The following is a 16,533-nucleotide window of genomic DNA, read 5'->3' on the forward strand; positions in this document are numbered from 1 at the left end:
TCCTCTCAATATATGGAAAATGGATGTTATGGACTGAATCATGTTTCCCCAAAATTCACATGTTGAAACCCTAACTCCCAGTGTGATTCTCTTTAGAGATGGGGCCTTTAAAGAGATAATTAAGGTCAAATGAGGTAATAGAGTAGAGCCCTAATCCAGAGTGACTGGTCTTCTCATAAGGAGAGAAGGCGGGGGTGGGGGGCGGGGGGCGGTATGGGGGCTCAGTTGCTTAAGCCTCTGACTCTTGGTTTCAGCTCAGGTCATCATCTCAGGTGTTGGGCATCATCAGCCTGGTGTTGGGCTCTGCACTCATGGGGAGTTTGTTTGGGATCCTCCCTCTCCCCCTGCCCCTCCCCCTTGCTCGTTCTTGTTCTCGCTCGCTCTCTCTCTCAAATAAATCTTAAAGGAAGAAGAAGACGAAGAGACACTAGGGATGCACACACACAAAGAAGAGGTCATATGGGGACAGTGAGAAGTCAGCCATCTACAAGCCAAAGAGGGAGGCCTCAGAGACACCAAAACTGCCAACACTTTTGCCTCCAGAAATAAGTAGAAAATAAATTTCTCTTGTTTAAGCCCAGTCTGTGTATTTTGTTATCACAACCCTAGCAAACTGATACAATGGGTATAATAATAATACCCCCTCATGGGAGTTAGGATTACATGTGGCTGATGCAGTGCTTGGCTCCCAGTAGGCACTCAATAAATGGAAGCCCTTTTTTTGTGGCTCAGAAAGAAAAGAAGAAAACAAAATAAAATTTGCTTTCTGGGCAAGAAAATCAGTGATTATTTAAAACCCATATGCCAAGCACTTTGAGTAAATACCTAATTTAATCTGAATAACAATCCTGAGTAAACTGTCCTTATTTTGTACCTGAAGAAACAGAAGCCAAAAAAAAGAAGCTTATGTAATTTGTCTAAAGTCACATAGAAAGTGGCAGAATCAGGAACATGGCTTTAAAATCTGTATTCTTTCCACTATGCTATACCACCTACTAAAGCAGCTTCTTAGGAGCCAAAAGGTTACTAATGAAAGAGACCCATTCTGGATGATTTCTGCAGCAAGGGGGCTGGCTTCTGTGGAAGGAACGTATTCCTGCCCACACACGGATGTTCACTCCCACATCAAGCTGGGCCACACAGATGCCTGCAGTCAGTCAAATATCTTTCCAAAAAAGAATTTTTAATCTTCCCAAGCACTTGCACCAAATATTCCCTTTATACTCCAGAGCTCTGTGCCAAAGGCATGTGGCTAGTTTTTCTGAAGGAATGGAAAGGGCATGTGTTGACAGTCAGGGTGGCCTTTCCTTGCAGTGCTGGGTTAGAGGACAACTGCCTGTAGACAGACAGGTAGACAGACAGCTGGGGCAGGATGAGGTAACTGCAAAATTGAACCCTGATTGGCCACATGGATGGGTTCCCACACATGAGATCATATGTGTTCTACTTTAGCCAAGGAGAGTATCGAGTGAAATAATTGTATTTTACATAGAGTTGCTCCTACATGGTCTTTCCAGTTATAATTAGCCAATAGGATTATGTTTTAAGACGACTCCCTATTAATAAGGAAAGCTCATAGTTAGTAAAGGTGTTTTCTTGTTTACTATGTCATGGCAGTTACATTTAAAATTTTCAATTATTTTTAAGACTATTTTTTAGGGTAGTTTAAGGTCTACAACGAAATTGAGAGGGAGGGACAGAGATTTCCCATTTACCTCTACCCCACGAATGCAGAGCCTCCCCCATTACCAATATCTCCCACCAAAATAATACATTTGTTAGCAAGGATGAACCCACATTGACACATCATCATCATCAACCAAAGTCCAGAGTTTGTCTTAGGGTTCACTCTTGGTGTTGTACATTCTGTGGGTTTAGACAAATGTATAATACATGTATCTACCCTATAACATACAGACTGGTCTCCCTGCACTAAAATCCACTGTGCTCTGCCTACTCTCCCCACTGCCACCACTCCTGGCAACCACTCATCTCTTATCTCCATAGGTTTGTTTTAGTTACACTTAAATTTAAAAGGAACTAGAAAGCAGCTCTTTTTTAGGCAAATCAAAACCGAACTTACAATGTGTGGAAAAGCCATTTCTCAAGATTGGCCACAAATCACTCAAGTGGGGTTTCATTATACTGTTCTGATTGTGTATGTTTGAAATTTCCCACAATAAAAAGTTTTTTTTTTAAATAAGCACGATTGACATTAAAAGCATTATTTCTGTCCTGATTCTAACATGAATGTTAGAGATTCAAACTTTGAAAAAGCTTCTAAGATAGGGATAAAATTAGTCATGTGTACCTACTTGTGAAATCAAGGGCTGATGAAAGATGGAGGACTACTGCCAAATATCTTGGGTGTCTCCCAGACATCTTAATAAGACCATCAGTAATAGAGCAGTACACCCAGAATCTCTTTGGCTCCCTGTGCAAGTGTGGAAGATGCTGTCAGTACCCTATGACCTATCCTCTTAGCACCTACCACTTGAAGGTTATATGTCCTTGTTTCCAATGTCTAACCTCCATGACTCTGCTAGACCTTCTCTCTTCTTCAGAGACTGCCTACATTAGCTAGGGGCAGACCTCAAGTCATTGGGAATCAATGCTCCCTGTGAGCACCCCTCAACCACTGCCTGAAGGGAGCTGGTAGAGGAGTATCCTAATTCTCTTTTTCTTCAGATTACTTAGTTCTGAGGCTCTTGGTCTACAGTTTTTCCCAGAATACACCCTACCCAGATAGAACACTGATTTTCCAAAGTGGCAACTTCCTGGACAACATATCCTTTATCAGCTTCCTTTCCTTTCCTGTCTCACCCCACTTCCCTACTAGTATTCTTGGGATCCTCTCTCAAATGTGTTTGTGTATCTGAATCCCTGTCTCAGGATCTGCTTCTGTGAGAAATCAAGCAAGATACCAAATTGAGAGACCTAGCCCTCCACCTGAAGAAAAATTTCGAGAGGGATTTTGAAAAGATATCCTATAAACGAAGGCTGTGTTTGGGTTAACATAAATTTTTCCCTCTTTCCAAAAATCACGGAGTAAGTTATACTTGAATCTACCCTGCGGAGCTGATGTAAACAGTTTGGTAAGGATTGGGGCCATGACCCCAATATTTAGGTAAAAATCTAAAGAATTCTTTTTTTAACAATGATTTATTTATTTCAAGGAGAGAGCATGTGAGCAGAGGGAGGGACATAGGGAGAGAATTTTAAGCAGACTCCTGGCTGAGTGTGGCGCTTGAAACAGGGTTTGATCTCACTACCCTGAGATCTTGACCTGAGCTGAAATCAAGAGTTGAATGCTTAACCGAAGACTGAGCCACCCACGTGTCCCTAGGAATTCTTGAGATAAGCGGTTATTTTATAGGATTTTAAAAAAGCCTAAAATGATTATCAAATGGATTGCAATGGGCGGAATTACATAATCCCAACTAAAAATCTGCCAGTTGAATAAACGTTCACAGTAAGAACTGTGAGACAGACTAATTTGGAAATTTGGTCATCAACCCTGTTATTAGAGAAGAATCAAAGTAAAATGCTAGGTTCTGTGTGATGAGATTCCATATGAATGTGAAAATTTTTTAATCTACATTTTTAATTGAAAAGAATATTTTTAGTCAGTATCATTTGTAAGTTTGCAAGCAAGTGCCCTCAGAAATGCCAAACTCCGTGTATAAGCTTTTTGACTTATGACTATCTAGTTTTAATAGGAATGAAAACTTTGTATTTACCATTTATCCCAATTTTAATTCCCTTAAAGTATCTTGGATGTTGTAAAGAAAGGAACCTGGTAGGACTCCTGGTTTTCTCATTTAATTATCTGGGTTGATTATGGTGCCAATAAACATACACATATGGCTTGGGATTGGAAGAGATAATGACATAATTTAAGGCATCTGTGGACCATGGAGGGGGAGATGTCTGTTAAGTGATGAGTGCAATGTCCTATGCATGGTTAGAAGAGATAACCTATCTGTTCTCTGCTTTATTCTCAAGCCACTTCCCCATCACAGACTATGGCTTCAGCCACATGTGACCCTCTCTTGGCTCTGGGTTTACACTGGCTGTCCCCTCTGACTCAATCACTTTTTATATCCTCCCTGCCCCCCTCCCCATCACCCAGACAACTCCTGTTTGAACACCTTCCAAGACAAAGCACTCACAGCTCCACCCTTGCAGCTATGACTTTGGCATTAACTCTCGGTTTCCTGAGACAGTGGTGCTGATAATAAGAACACTTCACAGGACTATTAAGATCAATTAATTAAACATTTAAAGCACTTAAAACAACACGGCACACAAAGTGTTCTCCAAGTGTTTGCCATAACTACTACCAGTTTCTGTCTTGTAATACAGCCCATATCATCTTCTGTTCAATTTTTTTTTTAAGATTTGTTGTAATAACAGTCTTACCAAATAGTGCTGGTTTAAAATAATGAATGTTCTGATCTTTTCTAAATCTTATCATAAACCACGGTTTTCCATAATTTTTACCAAGCTTTTCTCCCCTTCTCTTTAACCTATTAAACCCTTACATCAGCTTTTGTGTGTGTGTGGATTGCCGTAATCTGTATACTTCCAATGTTTTATGCCTGTGTTGTATCTCACTGTTTTAAGAATTTCCTGACATTTGAGCATATGGGTTATTTCCAGTCTTTCATTATTTTGATTGGGCCTGTGTGACAAGCTTTTTCCTATGAGTTAATTGCTTGGGAGTTTTCTGAAAAGTAAAATTTATATCAAATTTATATCTCATGTGCTAACATGAGAAATTCAAGAATCTTTATGAATTTTAGATATGCATTATACCAAAAAGTTACAAAGCTAAAAATAGTATCTTTGTGGCTTAAAGCAAGGATACTTAAAGTTTAAATTTTTCTAACAAATATGAATTACTGTAATTTTAAAAAACTGGCTTGGAAATATATTAAGCCCTAGGCCTATTGAAACCTAAATTAATCTTTTAACTTTTTTATTGTAGCATGTGTAATTTAGTTTAGGGGAAAAATAATCCATTACAAATAAGGTTGTTAAATGATATTGATGACTTCTTTTCAATGCAATACCTTTCCCCTTTCATATTTTAGCATGCTTAAAGAATGCTTTATAGCACAATTATAACTCTTATAAATGTCAAAGAAATTTAAGAGTTGATTCACAATTACTCAAATTTTCTTTTTTCAAACTTTTGAATTAGATCATAGAAAATTCTGTACTATCCACTGCACTGGTTACTTGAGAAGCTGGCCTCCAAATATTGTTGGAATGGAAGAAGAAAGGGACAAGAAGAAAGACTGTAGTAATTTTACCTGCCTTGTTGCCATTGGGAGATTACATCCATATACTGTCCCACAGAACAGTGGAGAGATTAAAGTGAAACCAACTGAATTTATAACCCGGTTTGCAATGAATGGAAAATTTGTCTATGTGGACCAAAGGTGAACATTTATATACCATAATGATTAGAGTTCAATGAGATACTTAAGACTATTAAAGATGTGCCCAGTAGCACTGCTGGATAAAACTTGAAATAATATTTTTTGGCCTGTGGTGCAGCAACGGAGCATGGTCTGTTTTATTGAATAGAAGAAGAGCATACTCTGGACTGGGTGGGTGTCCATTCTATGTTGTACCTCTAGTCTGGGTCTAGGGCAGCCAAAGGGATCCCAGTGATGCTTATCAGTTACTCATCCTCCTGTCCACATTCCTATTATGCCAACCATATAGGGACCTACAGTATTCTGGAAGGGATTGCATTCACCAATCTGAAGTTTATTTTCAATTTTAAAACCAGGGCGACAGCAATTTTAGGATATCTGCCTCAGGAACTTTTGGGAACTTCTTGCTATGAATATTTTCATCAAGATGACCATAGTAATTTGACTGACAAGCACAAGGCAGGTATGCATCGAATGGGCTAATTTTGGGGGGTACTTTTTAATTATAGCTTCAACTCATTTCTCATTTCTGTGATATCTGAAACTTGAATTAATCCTCAGGGGATTGATTTATATCGTGGTAACCCGTTATGCTGATTATTATCTTTCTTGTTAAGTTCTGCAGAGTAAAGAGAAAATATTTACAGATTTATACAAGTTCAGAAAGAAAGATGGCTCTTTTGTAACTTTAAAAAGCCAGTGGTTTAGTTTCACAAATCCTTGGACCAAAGAACTGGAATACATTGTGTCTGTCAACACTTTAGTTTTGTAAGTAATTTTTTTTTATGTTGTCAAGACCTTTGTGTTAACTTCAAATGAGTGTCTTTTCTCATCTTGCTAAACCATTAAAGTTGTATGATCATCTGGCTTTATAACGGGTATATTTTTTTTGTAATTCATTCACTGTTCACTGGTGTTACCTCTTAGAATTAAGCTGAAAGTATTCCCTTTTGTAATAACTGTCTTTTTGATTGGTATAAAAGGTGACAGTAAATGCATTCACTCAAGCTCTTTCTTCTTGTCCTTCATGCCCTTGTCTTGTCCTGTCACAAAATGATGTAGCTGTAACTTAAAACTGTAGATCATTGTAAGAAATCATTTTGTCCCGCATGTCATTTTTGCATGCACATCTTCTGAGCCTGAAGTACCACATGTGATGTATTGTGTGGGAGTATTTGGCTGAGGGAGAAGCAGAAATCCAGCCTAAGGATTACTTGCCAAGCCCGGCTGTGGCTGTGTCAGCCAGCCTGGAAGAACAGCTAACTTTTCCTGATTTGCTTAATAAACTAACAGAGCCCATTCTAAGTATTATCTTTCTGTAAGATTTTTCTTTGTAATTGTTGTAAGGTTGCAGCAAACCAATCCTATTTCCTGATCTACTATAGTTTTTTAAAAAGGCCCCCAAAGCTTGGTATCTCTAGCAGTATCCCCTGTTATTCATTCGGATAATCCTTGCCTGCTTATCATTAATATACAAACTGAGAGTTTGTAACCGTGAGAAAGTGTAATTCACAGGGTAATAGGGCATTGGGTAAATGCCCTGGTATTTAGCACATCAGTGCCTTGATCCCTGGTTGTGACATTAACAATGTGTATATATATAAAACAAAAAGGCCAAGAATTGATAAGTACACAGAGTTATAATGTAGTGGCTTTAAAAATTTCCTTCACTTAAAAAAAAAAATTACCTATAATGTTTCTTAATTCTAGGGGACATAATGAGATGAAAGAAGTGTCATTACTCCCTTGTAGCTCTCAATCATCGGAAGGTAAGCTTAGTTTTAAATGATGGAGATTTATTACTAGGACTGTTATTGTTACCATCTTTTTCTGTCTTGGAGAGGAAAACATTTCAAGATAAAATTGCAAAGACTTCTAGGGCTTAAGTTATCCTCTTCAGAATTTCTAGAGTACTTTGACCATACTTCCATTATAAATCTTACATCTTTTTGCAATTAGTTGTTTATTCAACTGGCCTGCCACTAGACTGAGTTCAAGAGTAGGAATGGTATTTTACCCATTATCTATCCCTAGAAGTTCCCTATAGTTTGTGTTACTCAATACATATCTGTTGGTTAAATCAATGGAAAGCAGTAAGGGGAAGTTTTTGTTTATCTTGCTTATCCACCAAGAGAATATTTTAACAAATTACTTGTATAAATAAAAGTAGAAATATTAAGGAATATTAAAAAATGAAGCAGTATTGCTCTGACTTTAGTGTGGAGATTAAAAAGGGAAGGAAATATCCATACCCAAGGGTTATGGATTATGATTGTACCCTCAATGATATTCTACATCATTGATTCCTATCATTCTTCATATGCGTCTTAAACCATCAGGAGTTATGTTTATAATACAAGCATGACTATTTCTTTCAAAGAAAGAAATAGGAAGTATATTGGAGTTGAAATAAAAAATATTTTTAAAAAAGCTATATATACATTTTTAAAGTCTTCATTTGAATTTTTCCTTTTGTTATTTTTTAGAATCCTCTAAACAGTCTTGTATTAGTGTGCCTGGAATGTCTACTGGAATAGTACTTGGTGCTGGGAGTATTGGGACAGATATTGTAAACGAAGTCCTGGATTTCCAGAGGTGATGTTTTCAAATATTTTCACAAGTGAATTATTGTATTTATAAAACCAATATTCAAAAATCAGTAAGTTTCCCATATACAAACAGTAACTAGTTCAATAAGATAATGAAAGAGATCATTTTTAAGGTAGCAACAAAAAAGGTAAGTATTTAGATATGAACTTCAGAAGCATCCAGAACTCTATGAAAACAAATTGTTAATGCTCCAAAGGTTCATAAAAGATGACTTGAATAGCTTTCTGGATTGTTGTTTTTCAATGGGAGGAGACAATACTGTAAGGATTTCAATATTTTGAAGCTCATCTAGGAATTCAGTGTGAATCCTGTCAAAAAGGCATCTTGCATTTGTTTTTTAGAATCCAACAAATGATACTAACCATATTGAGGAAAATTCTAAAAACTAAAAGTAATAGAATGAGTTAACCCTAACAGTTATTAAAATATAATATAAAGTGACAGTCACTAAAACATTTCAGCACAACCCACAGATAGATTAATGGGAAAGAATAGATTTCAGAAATAGACTCAAACACATATAGGAATTTAAGATTTCCCTATTGTAATGACTAAAATAAATGTAATGACTAAAAAACCAACCAACCAACCAACAAAAAACAAAATCCCACATATAGGAATTTTTTATATGGTAAAAGTGGCATTTCAAATCAGTGAGGGGAAATGAATTAAACAATTATGAGCATTATAATAAATTTAACTGTTTGGGGGAAAAAAGCTGAACACCAATTTTATTCTTTACATTAAAATAAATTTCAGATAAACCAGAGAGTTCAAAGTAAAATTTAAAAACTATAGAACTATTTCAAGGACAGAAATACGAGTTTTTTATAATCTTAGTTTAGAAAGTCCTTTCTAAACATCACACAAAATCTGGAATTCATAAAGAAAAAAGTAGATAAATTATATTAAAAACTCAAAACTTAAGCCAATAACCATCATGAAAAGGTAAAAGAATAATTGTGAAAAATGTATGTTTCATGTGATAAAATGGACTTAATATATCTTATTATATGAAGTTTTATAGTATAAGAAATAGTTATTAAGCTATTTAAGCTTTCTAAATAAACTTTAATTTTATTAACTTATTTTAAACTTTATATAGAGCATAAAGTTATTAAGTAATTTTTAAATACAGCTCAATAAAAAAGTTGGAGAATAGAATAGAAAAAAATCATAAATGGTCAAGAATCTTCAACAATTGCTCAACCCTCACTGGGTGTTGTATGTAAATGATGAATCACTGAATTCTACCCCAGAAGCCAATATTGCACTGTATGTTAACCAACTAAATTTAAAAACAAAACAAACAAACAAAAACAGAAAATGACTGCTCAACCCCATTCACAGTTACAAATATATAGAGCTGACCCTTTTTTTTTTTAAAGAATTTATTTATTTATTTGAGAGACAGAGAAGATGAGAGAGAGAGAGCATGAGAAGGGGGAGGGTCAGAGGGAGAAGCAGACTCCCTGTCAAGCAGGGAGCCTGATGTGGGACTCGGTCCTGGGACTCCAGGATCATGACGTGAGCCAAAGGCAGTCGCTTAACCAACTGAGCCACCCAGGGGCCCCCTATACAGCTGACCCTTAAACAATGTTGGGATTGGGGATATCAACTACCTCCCCAGTCAAAAATCTGCATATAACTTACAACTTCCCCAAAATTTAACTACTAATAAGCTACTGTTGACTAGAAGTCTTACCAATAACATAAGCAGTAAGTAAACACATATTTTGCATGTAATTACTATATCTATATATAGATATAGATATAGTATACTGTATTCTTACAATAAAGTAAGCTAGACAAAGAAAATATTGAGAAAAATCATAAGGAAGAGATTCCCTTCCAAGATGGTGACATAAGAAGACCCTGAATTCATCTCTGCCACAGACACACCAAATCTACACCTATTTATAGAGCAGTTTCTCCTGAAGAACTAAAGGCTGACTGAAGAGCTTCTGTACAAGTGAAGTAATAGAGACAACATAAAGAATAGTAAGAGAAATACAGACACTGTAACAAACTGAAAAAGGGAATCCCCACCCTTGACACTGTAAGTAGTAGTGGGAAAAAATAGTACTGAGGGATTATGAGCGGATAAGTCTACCATGGGGCACATACAAAAAAGCGTGGTTTAGAAGATCAAACAGAATATACAGGAACCAGCTTGGAACTCTGTCAAAATATCTGAAGGGAGCTGCTGGATCTCTGTCCAGGTCAGAGGAGCTGGCTGCCACAGTTTATATTCTGCCTCTACCCTGAGAGTGTGGATGAGAGCAGGGTCCTGTATGTACATTCTAGCTGGCCTATTCCTTCACTGAGCCCCATGTCCCAGCCCATACGAATCCTGCTGTCCAACCAAGGTGGTCCCAGTATAGCATATAGTAGGACACTAGGACACATCTGGTCAGAGCTCAGTATAGCTTCGGCTGTCTTGCAAAAGTGACACAGATGCAGAGTACCAGAACACTCCAGGCCTGAACCACTTCAGTTCCACATAACTTGCTAGGGCACTTCTGGTGCAGAGCATTCTGGGACCACGTGGTTCATGCTGCATTAGCTCCAGACACCTTATCAGGGTGTCCTGTTTCGAATGTGTCCCAGAACCCTCAGGCCCAGCCCTGCCTTGTTTCCAGCCACTCTGCCAGGCTACCCTTTGGCAGGAGCCCCAAGCATGTACTCCCTCATCTCTGCTATTCTGTCAGGGCACCCTCAGTGCAAAGAGCCCCGGGGCTATGCTGGCCCGTGACCTCTTCAGCTCCAGCTCTCCCACCAGCACAGCTCTAGCACAAAGTGCCCTGGGATCCCCACCCAGACTAACCCTACCTCTATCCATCCAGTCAACAAAATTACCAGACTCTTAGTCTACACAGGGGACAATCATACACAAGCCCCTTCCTTTAGGTTTAGAAGTAGCTATTCCACCTAATTCATGGAAACAAAAACAGTAAGTTGGTCAAAATGAGAAGACAGAAATATGCACCAAACCAAACAACAAGGCAAAACCGTAGGGAAAAAAGTAAATGGAGATACTCAATCTATCTGATAAAGAGTTCAAAGTAATGGGTCAAAAAGATGCTCACTGGACTAGAAAGAAGAGTGGATAAACTTAGTGAGAAGTTTAACAAATTAATAGAAAATATTAAAATAATCAGAATTAAAGAATACAATGACAGAAATGAAAAATAAAATACAGGGAATCAATAATAAATTAGCATATGCAGAGGAATGTATCACTAATTTTGAAGACAAGGTAATGGAGAGCATCCAAGCTAAATAGCAGAAAGAAAAAAAATTTTAAATGAGAACAGGTTAAGGGATCTCTTGGACAACATCAAGTGAACAAACATTTGCATCATAAGGATCTCTGAAGGAGAAGAGGGAGAAGAGGGCAGAAAACTTATTTGAGGAATATTGCTAAAAAGTTCCCTAACCTGGGGAAGGTAACAGATAACAAGATAAACCCAAGAAGTCCACACCATGACAGTTTTTGATATTTAAATTATTAAGAAAGATTTTAAAAGCAGGAAAAGAGAAGCAACTAGAAATATATAAAGGAAACTCCATAAGGCTAACAGCTGATTTTTTAGCAGAAAATTTGCAGGCCAAATGATATGTTCAAATGTTTGCCAAATGATATGTTCAAATGTTGAAAGGAAAAAAAACATACAACTAAGAATATTTCACCCACCAAGATTATCATTAAGAAATAAGGGGGGGAGGAGGTTGGGGGAACAAGGTGGTGGGTATTAGAGAGGGCACGTATTGCATGGAGCACTGGGTGTGGTGCAAAAACAATGAATACTGTTACGCTGAAAAGAAATTAAAAAAAAAAAAAAAGGAATTAAGGAGAGGTAGGGGCACTTGGGTGGCTCAGTTGTTAAGCATCTGCCTTCAGCTCAGGTTGTGATCTTGGGGTCCTGGGATTGAGCCCTGCATTAGGCTCCCTGCTTGGCCAGGAGCCTGCTTCTCCCTTTCCCCCTGCCACTCCCCCTGCTTGTGATCACTCTCTTTCTCTGTGTCAAATAAATGATAAAATCCTTTAAAAAAAAATTAAGGAGAGGTAAAGAGTTTCCCAAACACAAGTTAAAAGATTTCACCTCCACTAAACTGACCTTACATGAAATTTTAAAGAGAATTCTTTAATCAGAAAAGGCCATAAGAAAATTACAAAAGGAAAAAATTCCACTGATTAAAAAATATACACAGTAAAGATAGTAGGTCAACCTTATACTTATAAAGCTAGTATGATGGTTAAAAAACGAAAGTGGTAAAATCAATTATATCAACAAAAATTAGTCAAGGGATATACAGAATTAAAAGATGTAAAATATGCTGTCATATACATAACATGTGAAGGGGGGAGTAACAATGTAGTGCCTTTGGGCTGTCGAACTTAGGAGACCATCAACTGAATACAGACTGCTATATACTTTGGATGTTATATATGAAACTCATGGTAACCACAAGCCAAAAATGCATAAAAGATATGGAAAAAATTAAGAGAAAGGAATCCAAGTTTAACACTAAAGAAAGCCATCAAATTACAGGGGAAGGGAGCAAGAGAAAAATGGAACAAAGAACTACAACAACCAGAAATAAGTGAACAAAATGGCAGTAAGTACATAGATATCCATAATTACTTTAAATGTAAATGAGCTACACGTTCCAATCAAAAGACATAGGGTGACTCAATAGATTAAAAAAATTTAGACCTACCTATATGCTGCCTGCAGGAAACTCACTTCAGAGATAAAGACACATACAAACTGAAAGCGAAGGGTGGAGAAAGATACATCATGCAACTGGAGGCAGAGAATAAAAGCTGGGGTAGCAATACTTGTAGACAAAACAGACTTTAAAACAAGGACTATAGCAACAGACAAAGAAAGGTATTATGTATTAATAAAGGGATCAACCCAAGAAGAGGACATAATAATTTTAAATATCTATGCATTCAACATAGGAGTACCTGAATATATAAAGAAAATATTAACAGACATAAAGGGGGACATTGACAGTAATAAAATAATAGGGAATATTAACACTCCACTCATATCAATGGATAGACCATCAAGACAGAAAATCAATGAGGAAACAGTCACTCTGAATGACACATTAGGCCAGATGGACATAAAGAAATATATACAGATCATTTCATCACCAAATAGCAGGATACACATTCCTTTTAGATGCACAGGGAACCTTCTCAAGGATAGATCACATGCTTATCCACACAAGAAGTCTCAATAAATTTAAAGAAACTAAAATTATATCAAGCATCTTTTCTCACTACAACAATATGAAACTAGATATCAATTACAAAAACAAAATAAAACAAAACCCTGGAAAAAACACAAACTCTGGAGGCTACACTACGTGCTAAACCACCATGGAGTCAATGAAAAAATCAAAGAAGAAATTTTTTTTTCCCATTTTTTTTATTTTTTATAAACATATATTTTTATCCCCAGGGGTACAGGTCTGTGAATCGCCAGGTTTACATACTTCACAGCACTCACCATAGCACATACCCTCCCCAATGTCCATAACCCCCCCCAAATCCCCTCCCCCCATCAACCCTCAGTTTGTTTTGTGAGATTAAGAGTCACTTATGGTTTGTCTCTCTCCCAATCCCATCTTGTTTCATTTACTCTTCTCCTACCCCCTTAACCCTCCATGTTGCATCTCCTCTCCCTCATATCAGGGAGATCATATGATAGTTGTCTTTCTCCAATTGACTTATTTCGCTAAGCATGATACCCTCTAGTTCCATCCACGTCATCACAAATGGCAAGATTTCATTTCTTTTGATGGCTGCATAGTATTCCATTGTGTATATATACCACATCTTCTTTTTTTATTTTTAATTTTATTTTTTATAAACATATATTTTTATCCCCAGGGGTACAGGTCTGTGAATCGCCAGTTTTACACACTTCACAGCACTCACCATAGCACATACCCTCCCCAATGTCCATAATCCCACCCCTCCCTCCCAACTCCCCTCCCCCCATTAACCCTCAGTTAGTTTTGTGAGATTAAGAGTCACTTATGGTTTGTCTCCCTCCCAATCCCATCTTGTTTCATTTACTCTTCTCCTACCCCCTTAACCCCCCATGTTGCATCTCCTCTCCCTCATATCAGGGAGATCATATGATAGTTGTCTTTCTCCAATTGACTTATTTCGCTAAGCATGATACCCTCTAGTTCCATCCACGTCATCACAAATGGCAAGATTTCATTTCTTTTGATGGCTGCATAGTATTCCATTGTGTATATATACCACATCTTCTTTATCCATTCGTCTGTTGATGGACATCTAGGTTCTTTCCACAGTTTGGCTATTGTAGACATTGCTGCTATAAACATTCGGGTGCACGTGCCCCTTCGGATCACTACGTTTGTATCTTTAGGGTAAATACCCAGCAGTGCAATTGCTGGGTCATAGGGTAGTTCTATTTTCAACATTTTGAGGAACCTCCATGCTGTTTTCCAGAGTGGTTGCACCAGCTTGCATTCCCACCAACAGTGTGGGAGGGTTCCCCTTTCTCCGCATCCTCGCCAGCATCTGTCATTTCCTGACTTGTTAATTTTAGCCATTCTGACTGGTGTGAGGTGATATCTCATTGTGGTTTTGATTTGTATTTCCCTGATGCCGAGTGATATGGAGCACTTTTTCATGTGTCTGTTGGCTATCTGGATGTCTTCTTTGCAAAATTGTCTGTTCATGTCTTCTGCCCATTTCTTGATTGGATTATTTGTTCTTTGGGTGTTGAGTTTGCTAAGTTCTTTATAGATTTTGGACACTAGCCCTTTATCTGATATGTCATTTGCAAATATCTTCTCCCATTCTGTCAGTTGTCTTTTGGTTTTGTTAACTGTTTCCTTTGCTGTGCAAAAGCTTTTGATCTTGATAAAATCCCAATAGTTCATTTTTGCCCTTGCTTCCCTTGCCTTTGGGGATGTTCCTAGGAAGATGTTGCTGCGGTTGAGGTCGAAGAGGTTGCTGCCTGTGTTCTCCTCAAGGATTTTGATGGATTCCTTTCTCACATTGAGGTCCTTGATCCATTTTGAGTCTATTTTCATGTGTGGTGTAAGGAAATGATCCAATTTCATTTTTCTGCATGTAGCTGTCCAATTTTCCCAACACCATTTGTTGAAGAGGCTGTCTTTTTTCCATTGGACATTCTTTCCTGCTTTGTCGAAGATGAGTTGACCATAGAGTTGAGGGTCTATTTCTGGGCTCTCTATTCTGTTCCATGGATCTATGTGTCTGTTTTTGTGCCAGTACCATGCTGTCTTGATGATGACAGCTTTGTAATAGAGCTTGAAGTCCGGAATTGTGATGCACCGACTTTGGCTTTCTTTTTCAATATTGCTTTGGCTATTCGAGGTCTTTTCTGGTTCCATATAAATTTTAGGATTCTTTGTTCCATTTCTTGGAAAAAAATGGATGGTACTTTTGATAGGAATTGCATTAAATGTATAGATTGCTTTAGGTAGCATAGACATTTTCACAATATTTATTCTTCCAATCCAGGAGCATGGAACATTTTTCCATTTCTTTGTGTCTTCCTCAATTTCTTTCATGAGTACTTTATAGTTTTCTGTGTATAGATTCTTAGTCTCTTTGGTTAGGTTTATTCCTAGGTATCTTATAGTTTTGGGTGCAATTGTAAATGGGATTGACTCCTTAATTTCTCTTTCTTCTGTCTTGTTGTTGGTGTAGAGAAATGCAACTGATTTCTGTGCATGATTTTATATCCTGACACTTTACTGAATTCCTGTACAAGTTCTAGCAGTTTTGGAGTGGAGTTTTTGGGTTTTCCACATATAGTATCATATCATCTGCGAAGAGTGATAGTTTGACTTCTTCTCAAAGAAGAAATTTTTTAAAAACCCTGGAAACAATAGAAAATAGAAAAACTACAGTTCAAAATCTTTGGGCCACAGCAAAAGCACTTTTTTTTTCTTTTTTTTTTTTAAGCAAAAGCACTTCTAAGAAGGAAATGATATAGGCCTTTTTCAAGAAACATGAAAAGTCTCAAACAATGTAAGCTTTCAAGTAAAGGAACTAAAAAAAGGACAAAATCCAAAGTTAGTAGAAGGAAGGAAATAATAAAGACCAGTGTGGAAATAAATGAAAGAGAGACTAAAGAAATCAATTAAAAGATCAATGAAACTAAGAGTTGATTCTTTAGAAAGATAAACAAAACTGATAAACCTTTAGCCAGACTCATCAGGAAAAAAGAGGAGACTCAAAATCAGAAATTAAAGAGAAGTTGCAACCTACACTACAAAGGATTATAAGAAACAACTGTGAAAAATTATATGCAAAAATATTGAATAACCTAGAAGAAACAGGTAAATGCCTAGAAACATACAATCTTACAAAATGAATCAGGAAGAAATAGAAAATCTGAGCAGATCCATTACTAGTAATGAAATGGAATCAGTGATCAACAAA

The 16,533-nt window shown here is 37.1% G+C and overlaps 1 protein-coding gene across 5 annotated transcripts in view; it reads left to right on the forward strand.

Moving 5' to 3' along the window:
• Window positions 1-16,533, forward strand: part of LOC111159947 (aryl hydrocarbon receptor nuclear translocator like 2) — a 107,042-nt gene that overhangs the window by 80,372 nt on the left and 10,137 nt on the right. For all 5 annotated transcript variants that reach the window (XM_022522648.1, XM_022522652.1, XM_022522649.1 and 2 more), the window contains 5 exons: window positions 5,207-5,447; window positions 5,804-5,910; window positions 6,065-6,215; window positions 7,158-7,216; window positions 7,934-8,042. In XM_022522648.1, coding sequence (XP_022378356.1) covers window positions 5,207-5,447; window positions 5,804-5,910; window positions 6,065-6,215; window positions 7,158-7,216; window positions 7,934-8,042 — 667 coding nt within the window. The remainder of the gene's footprint in view (window positions 1-5,206; window positions 5,448-5,803; window positions 5,911-6,064; window positions 6,216-7,157; window positions 7,217-7,933; window positions 8,043-16,533) is intronic.

This window comes from Enhydra lutris, unplaced genomic scaffold (genome assembly GCF_002288905.1).
Source record: "Enhydra lutris kenyoni isolate GAN:26980312 unplaced genomic scaffold, ASM228890v2 scaffoldscaffold72, whole genome shotgun sequence".
Classification (NCBI taxonomy): Eukaryota; Metazoa; Chordata; class Mammalia; order Carnivora; family Mustelidae; genus Enhydra; species Enhydra lutris.